This window comes from Epinephelus moara, chromosome 2 (assembly GCF_006386435.1).
Source record: "Epinephelus moara isolate mb chromosome 2, YSFRI_EMoa_1.0, whole genome shotgun sequence".
Lineage (NCBI taxonomy): Eukaryota > Metazoa > Chordata > Actinopteri > Perciformes > Serranidae > Epinephelus > Epinephelus moara.
The window spans coordinates 35,607,369-35,619,919 of NC_065507.1; the positions used below are offsets into that span (position 1 = coordinate 35,607,369).

At 39.8% G+C, this 12,551-nt stretch overlaps 1 protein-coding gene across 1 annotated transcript in view; it reads right to left on the reverse strand.

Annotated features, from left to right (window-relative positions):
• tyw1 (tRNA-yW synthesizing protein 1 homolog (S. cerevisiae)) overlaps nt 1-12,551 on the reverse strand; it is a 94,123-nt gene that overhangs the window by 34,323 nt on the left and 47,249 nt on the right. The window contains exon 14 of the mRNA XM_050066591.1: nt 2,135-2,245. Coding sequence (XP_049922548.1) covers nt 2,135-2,245 — 111 coding nt within the window. The remainder of the gene's footprint in view (nt 1-2,134; nt 2,246-12,551) is intronic.

The following is a 12,551-nucleotide window of genomic DNA, read 5'->3' on the forward strand; positions in this document are numbered from 1 at the left end:
GGTCTGTTTATTTTGGAGAGGAAAAGACCTCTGTGGATAATTCAGCGCCCACTGAATTATCCACAGAGGTCTTTTCCTCTTTTTTTGGGTCCTCTGCCCATTATTTCAGGTTATTTTCAGACATGAAGCCACAACACACTGTGTGAGTGCTGAAATTAGACTGATGTTTTTTGAGAATCTATTTCATACGACACATGAACTGGCAAATAAGCTGAAGACACTAGTGTGTGAGGTGAAAATAGAAATAAATACAACATGAGCTAAATCACTTTATGGCACTTTGATCAACCAATTTGGGTCAAATCTCAGTGTCAATATAGATGGACACAAAAGATTAGGATAAGTCAGTATTAAAACCCTCTCACCGTTATTGACGATAACTTAAACTAGCTGTGGGAAGGTCTTGTGCAGGTGCTGCCATGAATGTGTTCATTTTTGCACTTGATTCCCTATTTTATATGTCATGTCATGCTGCATGCCACTTGCTTGCACAACTGTCATCCCAAGTAATCCCCCAAAACCTTTTCACCTTTTAAAGAGGAAATAGCAGGTTTTGAATCCTCTAGCCTCTCTATACTAACACTGATCTCTAAAGACTTGGGAGAGATGCGGCCCTGCCCAGAAGTGTAAAATCATAAAAGGAAAGTGTAAGACACTCTGAAGGCCAAAATTATCAAAGACTGTTGGAGCAAAATAAAAATGAGGGCTTTAAACTCAGCCTTAAAAAAATCTCAGTCTCTGTCACTGACAGGCATGAAGAGAGAGGGCTGCAGCAGCTGTCACTACTACAACTGTTATTATTACTGAGATCATAGCTTGATGTGTTGCACTGAATAATGAACACAGACTGAGGCGAGTTTGTCACTATGACAACCATAGCTAGATCACCACCAAGAGTCCCTTCCCATACTATTTATAACATGTCTGCCAAATGTGACAGGGTCGATGCAGAGCACACACGTTTAGATGGACAAAATTCGGCGACATAAATCCTGCAGGTCGGGTGTTAGCACAATAGCAGTGGTTGTGTTTGGGACAGAATAACTAGATGTCATTCTGATCAGTGTATTTATATTGGTCAATACATTTTTGTATGAGTGCAACTAACTACTGTATAAATCAAGCATCACAATGACCCTTCTGCAACACAGCTACATATGTTGACCTTAATTGGTAGGTGTTCAAGCAGCTAAGTCAAGAAGATAGCTCTGTCACTTGTAATCTAACTAGTTTAATGGAAAACTCACAAACTAAATCCCTCACCAACAAAAGCACCCAGAAAATCAGTCACACTCACAGAACAGACTATTTACTGACAACGTCAATAATTCATAATGTTAGACAAACATAAATTTGCTTGTATGCGAAGGACCCTGAAGTTCTTAAATAATAAAAGCTTTAAATAACTAACAAAAGTCTTTTTGGCTCTTGGCGAGAGGGAGCATATTAAATAGGATCTGTTATGGCTCTTTCATTTTAGATCAAATAAAAGTTAGAAATGATACATGACTCGCACAAAGTTCTCAGTTTGAATATCAGGTTTTTTGTGCAGGCTGCTCCCTTGATGTATAAATTGGTGGAGTGCCAGAAAGACAAGCGAGGAAGATGCTTCTGATTCGCTTTCATTTGAAATATTGAAACGGGCTGTTGAACTGATACAATACAAATGTTAAATTAATTCTACTTGTTTCATTTCAGCTGGGAATACAGTAACACTCCATGTCTGAGACAGGGGCAGTCCTTACATAATGTCATAACTTCACAGACGTTTAGGCTCACAGATAATGTGTTTGTGGTACGAGATATGTGCTGAGATTTTCTCCCAGAAGAACAATTGCTATAAAAACCAGCCTGGTGGCCAGCGCCACTGGCTCATTTACTTTCAGAAAACTCATTAATGAGGCGCAAATGCCAAAGGCTTTGATATTAGGAGGCTTTACTCCAGGCACACATCAAAGCTCAGTTCAGAAAAATAAAGCGAAAAAAGACACCAATAGAGAAATAAAGAGAAGGGAATCTGGCTCAAGTATGAAGACAATTATTACACCGTGAAACTGCTGATAAATAAGACACCAACTGAGAGAGGAAAGATAAAAACACAAGGAGATAGAAAGTACATGCTGCTGAACCTTACCTTGACCTCAATGAAGTCCGGCTGGCCCAAAGCAATGAGCTCGGAGTAGGCCTGCATCTCCTCCACATTCCAGGCTTTTACCAGCGTCAGTCTGTACACCGTCCTCTGTCTCTGATGATGGAAAAGGTTGGAAAGTGAGGGTATAAATATAATGTTGTATTAATGTTGCTTATTTAAAATAATATAGGTCTGCTTTTTCTATATTCCTCTTCTTGAAGGAGCAGTGTGTAGGATTTAGTGGCATCTAGTGGTGAGGACTGCAACCAGCTGAGACTGTGTGAACTCCTGCTTATAATTCCTTCAGTTTTAATTGTTCAGGAGGTTTTTTACTGGGAATTGAATTACCTGCATTCCTCCTCACCAAAATAAATGGACCAGGTGATTTAATCCAGTAAAAACACTGAATAAAGCAGTTTCGTGTTACAAATCAGTGTTTCTGCGAGGCTGTTAGGCTGCAGACTACGGTAGCTGATGGGAAAACACGAATGGCCAGATCTAGAGCCAGTGTTTGGGTTTGTCTGTTCTGGGCTGTAAGAACATGGTGGTGCAACATGACAGACTCCATAAATGAGAACCCCCTCCCTATGTAGACATAAACAGCTCATTCTAAGGTAACGAAAAAGCAATGATTCTAATTTTCAGGTGATTATACACTTAAGAAAACATACTTATTATATTATATTCAATATCTGCCGATATATCCTCCTAAATCTTACACACTGGACCTTTAAACGAACCACATTCAATGAGGACATTTATCTTTTAATCAAATTGTTCACATATCATGAACATAAAAACCTTATGCAAGTAGTGTTCAACAGCTCCTGCACATCTGATTCTGAGCCAACAACACATTTGTACAACACTTTCAAATTGATTTTTATGGGAAATTTAAATGTCTACTGTAGTAAAAGGTGTCATCTTTACAACTGAATTCACAAAATTTCATGGGCGCTGTGATAGACTGAACTACATAAAGAATTTAACAGTGAGTGCTGCCATAAGCTAGATGTTTACTGTTTTGGATGAGGTGGTCTCATCATCGTCTCAACTGTAACAGGGCAAAGGAAAACCTCCCCAACACACTTGATTGAGGCTCATATTATAGTTCACTTTGGGAATAAAAAAGGTAAAAAAAAAAAAACAAACAAAAATAAACACAATGCTATCCTCTACCACTAGTTGTTGCTTCAGAGAATGTTGCTTGCTATAGCTATAACAGCTGTGCTGATAACTTATTGTAAATTCTAATCCTCAAATTTCTGCACTTATCCCTTTTTAAATGGACGACCAAGGCAGTTCTCATTCATAGACTATTTTCAATGTCTCAAAACAGGATTCACCTGTCTGCGTATTCCTCAGAAGCATTTATGTCATTACGCCAATCCTGACTGGCTGGTGATTGTGACATCTGTATCAGGTGGATCCACCTACTGTTATATGGCTTGCACACCATTCTAAAACTCCCTGTCTTCGGAGCACATCTGAACCTGTCACATAGGCTAACAACCTTAACTGTTCAGGCCCTTCAGGAATGCCACTCAACCTTGCTTCCAGATTTTCCCAGTGGCCACTTGCGGTATTGCAATGAAATAATCCCCTGCAGCCCAAAAAGCATTTCCCTATAGACCACCATTACAAAATGGAAGTTAGAAACGTTTTTGGCCTATGTGCCAGGCAAGCAACTCCATTACACTGTACAGACGCCATCTTGGGGTCCGCTATCTAGTTATTATTATACATCTATGAACTTTCTATAGATAGAAGCTAACCCTCCGTCAGAGGACGCTAGCTGTCTCTGATAGACTTTGACTCTGATCTTTACCTTAAACTGGAGTGTTTACCCACCCAGCTGTTTTACGGTAAGGTTTTTTACAGATTAGCCTACCACCAGCACCGTAACACAGCACAAAGGAGGCAAGATTTAATATCTTTCTGTGAGGACACTTTTAATTTCTAACACACAACAAAATTTAAGAGACCACAAAAGAAAATTTTGAGTAAGGACACACACCAACATCTGTCCTCAATTGGCAACACAGCAGCTCACAGATGTCCTGTCACCCACCCACTTTCTATCTGAATGATAACAGAGAGGTTAGGGGAAGGTTTGCATGTTTATTAATGCTCAAACAACTGCTGTGTTGCAACAGAGCCGCATATGTTGAGGTTTTCCCTGATCTGAAGGATGAAGATGTTGGCATTTTTTCATGAGACAGTATCTACTACATGACACCTTATCCAGTTGCATTTCCATTACTTTGTTTACTGCAGGTACACTTGCTGTCAAAAATGTTCCAACCTTCATCTGCAAAATACTGGAACTCCAGAGCATTGTCAGCGTGTGAAAAGGGAGAGAACTGTGTGTTGAGCTGTATAAGTAAAGAGCAACCAGCACCTTTAAGTAAGGATGTGGGGAAAAAAGCTGTGTAGGCCGAACTTTGAATTTAAACGTAACAATTTGCAGGTGCCTGATGACTCAAGTGCTGTTTTTATAATTCAGATTTGCATTTGAACTTTTGTACTTCAGGATTTTGCTCATTCTGTAGCTGAAGAGAAGCAAATTATTTCATCCTTGCTTCTATAATAGGTCCACAGTGACAAAAACATAATAAGACCTGAGGCTATATTTTCTCTATGCCCTTCTACAATTCACAAACGTTTAATGTAGGCCTACTTTATGTTGTGTCTGCAATGTGCAATCGTGTTATTGTGTTATTAAGAAAATATACATAAATTTAAGAAAACATGTATTTGATTGCATTATGTATTGCAAATATATACAAATTTGAATCAAGGTCAACAAAACCTGATCTGGACATCACTCTTTATAAATGTTCAGTGAACTTTCCCTGGGTTAAAAAAAAAAAAAAAAAAAAAAAAAAAGTAATGAAAGCGCCCTGCTCACAGTTCAATGGTGTAGATTCAGGCTATTGTTGTTGCTGTATAGCAGAAGAAAGAGGATTATTGAGAATGTGATGGAGAGGAAGAAAAGATTTGGAAAGACAGGGAGATGAAAGAAGGGGAATGATGAGGACAGAGGACATGAGAAACGCCTTATACAAAGAAACAAGTGACTGACAATGGAAGGAGCGAGTGCGCTCCCTCCCTCACTTCCTCACTCTCTCCCACTCTCACTGGAAGGTTATCTGTAACACTAGGTCCTTTCAGCCCAGCAGGGAGGGGGATAATTGGCCAGTGGAAGCATGGAGGTGAGGTATTTCAAGCTGACTGTATTCCAAATCCGACACTGAGGCACAACTCTATCAATCCCCCAGCGCACCGTCAGGGAGACCAGGTGGAGGAGAACAGAGAGGGATAAGCGCTGAGGAAGGATGGAGATAGAGCCCACCATGAAATGGAGACTTAGCAGTATGGAGTAGAGACCAGGAGAGAGGGGGGTGATGGGAACAGAAAGAGTGCATTTATTTTTGGAAACTAGGGAGCTACATATGGGCAAACCATAATGTCACATTGATATGTACATGTGCAAACACACAAGTACATGTTCAAATTATAATTATGTTAAAGCTGTATTTAGTAACTTTTATTAAAAAAAATAATACATATATTATTGACATATTTGTTGAAACTATCAATATATTCACACAGCACTTAATGAGACAGATAATCTGTAAGAAAAAAAAAAAATCACACTCCTCTACCTCCTCTATTGCTTTATAGTGCTTCAAATCGTCATCTGTCATCGGTATCTGTCGATATTGGCTTTAAAATCAACTACTGGAATCAGCCAACATGCTGATAATATTGGTACATCATTGATATCAACCGATACTGGCTTTAAAATGAACTATGAGAATCAGCCAACATGCTTTTCCTTATTTTGCACAATGAATGAATTTTACATACATTAAAATCCTTTTTCATGTCTCCATCTGTTGGTGGGCCATCACGATAAGAGTATGCATGCATAATATGATGTTAATTCCACCACAGAGGAGAGTTGAACATCAATAAAATGTGCTGGGGAAAAAAGTGGATGTGTCAAAATCGGTACCGGCTATTGGCCAAATGAGTTGCTATATATTTGCATATCGGATATTGGCAAAAAATTCAATATTGTGCATCCTTACTCTCTGATACAGCTGTCAAAAAGAGCTATTAATCAATACGATTAATCAATGAATTAGCTGTCAACTATTAAATTAATCGCCAGCTAAATTGATAATCGATTAATCCCTTTGAGTATGTTTTTAAGAAGAAAAAATCTCAGATTCCAGCTTCTTAAATGTGAATATTCTCTGGCTCCTTTCCTCTTCTGTGACAGTAAACTAGATATATTTGGTTTGTGGCCCAAACCAGACATTTGAGGACGTTGTCTTGGCCTTTGGGAAACACTGATTGACATTTGTCAGGCAAGCCAAGAAAATTTCTGAACGGTTACGCATATCGGTCTGTAGGTTAATTTGGCCACTCTTCAGTTTACTGCACTGTACACCACTCAGATCTAGTGGGGGACAGACAGTCGGTTAGCTGTTTTAACATGTGGAAACATAGTGCCTACCCACCATTCTCCACTGGTTAGCTAGCTCTGGTGGCTCTGCACTAGTTCTATTAGCACCCTTAGCAGTGTCAGCATGCCTAGTGGTGCTAACATAGAGTAGTTAACAATGCCAAAGCTGCCATTTGCAGCTTAAAATTAAGCTGCGTACACACTGAAGCAGCTGTGAAGGAGACCTGCAGGTGGGCATCATGTTTCCACAGCAACGCCATCCCGCCACCAGGATGGCATTACCAGCGGTAATCGCAAAATGAGTGGCGCCTCTATCTAGCTCCCACCCAACTACACATGATGCCTTGGTAATGTGATATTCAAGTTGTTCTGACTGGCTCTAGGTACTGTACAGAAGGTCTTTGTATCTGACAAACTCATAAGATAAATAATATTTCCATACCAGAAATAGATTCCAGACAAAAGAAGCTGCATAAAGTTTCCATATAGTACATGACTGTGATCTGTGCATGTAATTGATGTTACTGACATTTTCACAATGCAGAGCTTGTACACGTGGAGTCAGCCTCGGCATGTCCAACATATGGTATGCACATGAGAATGCTGAGCCAGGACAAGTTGTTATCATTAGACCTTTGTTTGACATCAATTTTTAAAGTAATTATTGAGATTGATGGCTCCTCTGACTGTCAGGCTGTGATGCAGTATTCGAAAATAATGAGATTCCAGTGAGTATGCAGTGAATGTGCCAGCGGGCAAAAGTGTCAGTTTCTGGGCCAGAAGGACTTTACTGTCACCCAGCTGCCCTTGTACTGACTGAATTAACCCTTTAGTCACTAAGAGGGAGGAAAACCAGTGATACTGACATACCACTGATCACCAGCAACCTATGTTGGATATGTCTGAAGTCCACAGGTTGTTTGTTTGAATGAAGGTTTTTCATCTACATATATGGCATAGTAGAGAACGTGATAGAGTTATAAGAATGGCAAACACTATAAAGGCCTTTACTCTCCATTCATGTAGTTTTAAAAATGTCACTATATGTCAGTAATTACAGTCGAGATAGAGGACGATGTATCATGACATATTCAGACAAATGTGACTGGCTCCCTTATTGTAATTCCCTTAACAATGACCACAGACTTCACATAGCACTAACAGAAATTGAAACTAACTTAAAGCAGTATTTCACCGCTGGCAAGATGGTCTTTCATAAAACTGGGCTGTCTATGCAGCAGAGAGATGCAAGTACTCTACCACAACTACCAAACCTACCACAACTACCACAACGCAATGTGCCGCACTGGACCAATAAATGCTCCTGCTGGTTCGTCCAGAAAGAATATGGCTGCTGGCTGGTATTAAAGGATCTTGCATTACAGTTAAACTGTGTATAAACCTTTATATTACTATTAATTATAATAAAGAAAACTATGAAAAATGTTTGTCAACAACCTTTTTTTATCCAGTGACGAAGCTGAGACAGTGACAAGATAAAAATAGATCTTTGACCAAAAGAAAAAAAAAAAAAAAAAAAAAAAAAAATGAAATGTATGTTTTCTTTTCACTTAGGAGATGGGACTAAAATGTTTGTGGTGGGCTATCGGACATTTAAAATGAAAAGATAACAGAAAAATAGATTATTTTAAAAAAAGTGTAGTTTCAACTATAACGCAGAGAAAGGCCGTGCTTGCAATTATTTTCTAATGCTGTATGAACGGTATGAGATCAGAGCACAAACGTGATGGTAAATGCCAGTAAATAGTCAGTGCCAGGATGTTTCGCTAGTCTGCAAAGTGCTAATACCAGAGCAGCGTCAGCCTTTGGCACGAGTTGTGAGCTGTACTTCCGCAGTTAATAAGCAGCTGTGTGTCTGACTCTGGATAGAAGAGCTGCTGGATGGATTGTGGAGTGTGTTAGTTGTAGCAGCGGCAGCTAGCTCTTCTTGTTAGCTGCTAAAACGCAGCAGAGCAAGCAGCCTTCAAACAGTCCAGTTTTAATCACAGACACTGTGAGAGGACAGGAGTTTAAACCTCCAGACAAACGTGTTGCAAATTTAGAAATAAGTTGCGCTAAAATTAAGTTTTATGGTGAGATGAGATCAATAAGTCAGGGTTTACAGTGAAGTAGTTGTCTCAAATTAGATTGAGATTTGGAGCTTTTCAAATGATGACCAGTGTGTACTTGTAAATTATCCTAAAAACTCTGCTGAAGAAATGCCAGTTTGTAATTGTGTCGAAATTATTTGCAGTTGTAGAAAAAATTATGCCTAAATGAAATTTCAACACTTAATAAAACATGTCGCCCTGGTTTCATTTTTTGTGGTACCTGTATTAGCCTAATTAGATTAGTTTAAAGACACATTTAGACATCTTGTCTAAAATGTAATGACTTTTTGTTGACTGGAACTAGACTAAAACAATGAAAGATTAAAAAATGTGACTAAAACTAATGAGCATTTTCATCTTAACACTAAGACTTAATCTAAAACAGCTACCAGAATTAACACTGGTTCATATTTAAGCACTGCTTAGTTTAACAGTTTGATCTGATTTTGGTCTGAGTTTGAGAGATGGAGAGAGATGGAGAGAAGGGGTCAGCTCTCTCTTGATCCGCTTCTATACTTTCTGTGTCCATGGTGGTGAGCATACAAGAATGAGTAAGTACTAGTCTCGCCACCAGACAATCAGAGATCTCTGCCTTCTGATAGTCTGGGGACACTCCTTTCTAAAGTGTGTTTAACACACCAGAGAAAACAGCCGGCAACAAAGCAACGCCTCTTGCATTTTTGAAAAGGACACGCCCTCCAGGAAATGTGCGCTCCCCCTTTTCTCGTCCGCAAGGAAACAAACACACAGAGAGCTTGAAAATGGATGCCGAGAGATTAAACTCCGTTTTGTGCTCATCCGAAGAAGTATTTGTAAACAACAAGGCGATTCCCTCTATAGTCCGGCCGGACGGATGAGTCATGGCCTTGTAAAAGATTATGTTTGTTTCTTTTAGTTGGCAAGAATGTGTCGCCGCAAACGCGACAAACATCCACTAACTTTGACGGCGTTTTCTGCAAGCGCAGCTGAGCCATTTTGTACCGCTACACGTGTTTCTAGTCGGACTATGTTTACAAGCACAAGAGTTCAGCGAGCCACCGAAGGACCGCCCTGCAGATTTACTATTGGTTCTGCAACGTGGGGAGTTTTTTTAAACTCTGAAATTGTATCCGCCCATCTAAACACAAAATCAGGGAGAAAGTCATCAGTCTTTAGTTAAGCAAAGCGTCTAAAGACTGACTTGTGAGTCTAAGTAAGTACAGTCTGTATTTCAAGCAGCAGCCCTAGACCCCCGAAAATCTGCTTGATGACATGAGATGCAAAAAGATTTGAGCTGAGAGGTGAGTGGGGAGATCTGGGTGCTGGTAAGATGGAGGGAAGTTTCCCACAGTTCATTTACACATACCACCCACACTGTTATGATACAAACCTGGTTGAAAATCAGCAAAGTATCCCTTTAACTCCACATGGTAGTATTTATTAGAACGTATTGATTTATTCAGCTGAGATGTTCCTCTTATTTTGCCCACCCCTGCAGTTCCCTCACACTGATAATAACTTGTTGGCATGGGGTGAAAATGGCTGCTCTAGATGCAATCAGAGTGCAATGATCCATCGCCAGTGATTTGCCTCAAGCAGAGTGATAATGAATTTGTCCATAGTTTGCTAAAGCATTAAACAAGAGGAAGCCGGCCCATTACACCTAGGTGTAACAAAGGCTCCCTCTGAGAGACTTCACAGCCCACATCTTTCTCAAGGTTGCTCTGCCGCTGCACCCAAACACTATTTCTTTTCCCTTACTTTGGCTTTTTAGGAAACACACTTACAGGAGAACAATTCACACAAGAGGTCTGGTGGTTAGATGCAGGCTACGATAATGTTCTTCCTCTCTGCTCACAAAATGCACACACTTTTTTGTGGACACAGATCACACACTTAATAGAAACGTACACCTCTGGATGTTTTCATCCCCACAGTGGTGGCAGCGGCATTATGGAGCCAAACTGTTAAAAGTCTCAAGAATCAATAAAAAGCCACTCTTCCCCACTTGAGTCAAGTGTTAAAGGCTTAAAGTGCTCTCTATCATTTATGGCATCTTGCTGTCATGGCAGAGGAATTCAGTGAATATAGAGGGCATCTCATTCTGTGGTTTCTGAGAGGAATCAATCAGGCTTTTTATCAGCTGCTCTGAGTCACCCAAAACAAAACAAGAAAGATGAGTCTGCACAGGAGGTAAGAATCTGCCACTTTCAACAGTTTGACAGTGAGGTGAAGATAAGAGATCACTTTTGTTAAAAATCACCACAACCGCATATTTGTGTTCACAGTTTACCAAGTAATGAACTTGTGTTGTCAAGATCTTCAGTTGGTGTGGAGCAGTTTAAAAACGGCTTTGTACCCCTGACAAAGTTTATTTTCTATTCAAAGGTTTAATCACATAAAACCATTACCTGTCACCAATTCCCCAAACCTTTCTCTACATTCCCAGATATGAGTCAAATGTTTCTCACTACCAACAAACACTTAAAGGGATAGTTTTCATTTTTTGAAGTGGGGTTGCATGAGGTACTCATCTATAATCAGTGTATCACATATAGTAGACGGCAGTTTGGAGAGGCAGTTAGTAGTACCACCACAGAACCTCAGCAACATACTGCTGTGGATGGGGATTAGCAGCAAAACATATTCTAGCCACTTTAAAAAACACCTGCTTAAAAAGATCAATATCAGTATAAGTGGATGCTATATTTACAATATTTTGACCATTTTACCTTGCAGTCAGACAGCCCTTTCTTTTGGCGCAAAATTTTCCCATAGAACTTCTGTTTTACTACACAAAGGCAGGGCTGCACCATGCACTGTTACACTGTAGGACAACTGTTCAGGTCAGACTTTAGTGGTTCATGGAGGGGACAACAAATATAAGAAAATAAAACAAACTGAGTTTTTATGAAGTTTTGTGGAGGGAGACGGAACAGACTGAAAATGAGAGAAAAGGCGAAACTAGTGTGGAAACTGGAGACCAAGAAAGAGCACAAGCTAACTGTGAACTGTAAATGCATACTCACGGACCCAGAGAGCTCCTGCTGCCATGAGTAGGACTTAGTTTCAACACAACCTCAAGATCTTTCTGAATCAGAAGATGCTAGCACTTCACACTTTACTAGTTGTTTGCTAAGTCGTTTCAGTTATGTGTAGGTATTTAGCATACTTTCACCTGATGGTTGGGTACAGCAGCACTCTTCAGTCTCTCGTATTTAGTGGTGGTTTCACAGAACCCTCGAAGAGAAATGACTTCTGCAGTGGCCGGGTTGTTTCAGTCTTGCAGAGCTCATGTCTATATTCAGTGTAACTAGCAGCAGCCCAAAAACCATAATATGCACCATTTTATAAATCTTTAGAAAAGTAAAGTTTAGTTTCAGGCCGAACAGCTGATCTGCTGTGTCACAGTGCACAGTTTAGTTGGGCTTATGTGTAGGAATATGGATGTTACACAATTGAAAAATGTAGTGCCAAAGGAAAGGGCTGTCTGATAGCAAGGTAAAGTGGTGAAAATATGTAGTGTCCACTTTGACGGATATTGATTTTATTAAAGTATGCCTTTTTTCTAGGTGGCTAAAATACTTTTCTGAGCTTCTCAGGAGCTAGTCCCTTTTGTTTCCCTAAACTGAGAGCGTGCCTACTGCCACCAACTGTATATAATACACTGACTACAGATTAGTACCTCATACAGCCCCACTTCAAAAACACAGTATCACTTTGAATAAGAAACTGATGTTGAGCTGCATCTTTCATTTACTTATAAACGACCATATACAACACAATCTCTCAAACAAAGCTGGGTGCCTGGTCTGAGCGTGTCTCTGTGAATCTCAGTTACACTGATTCTGAA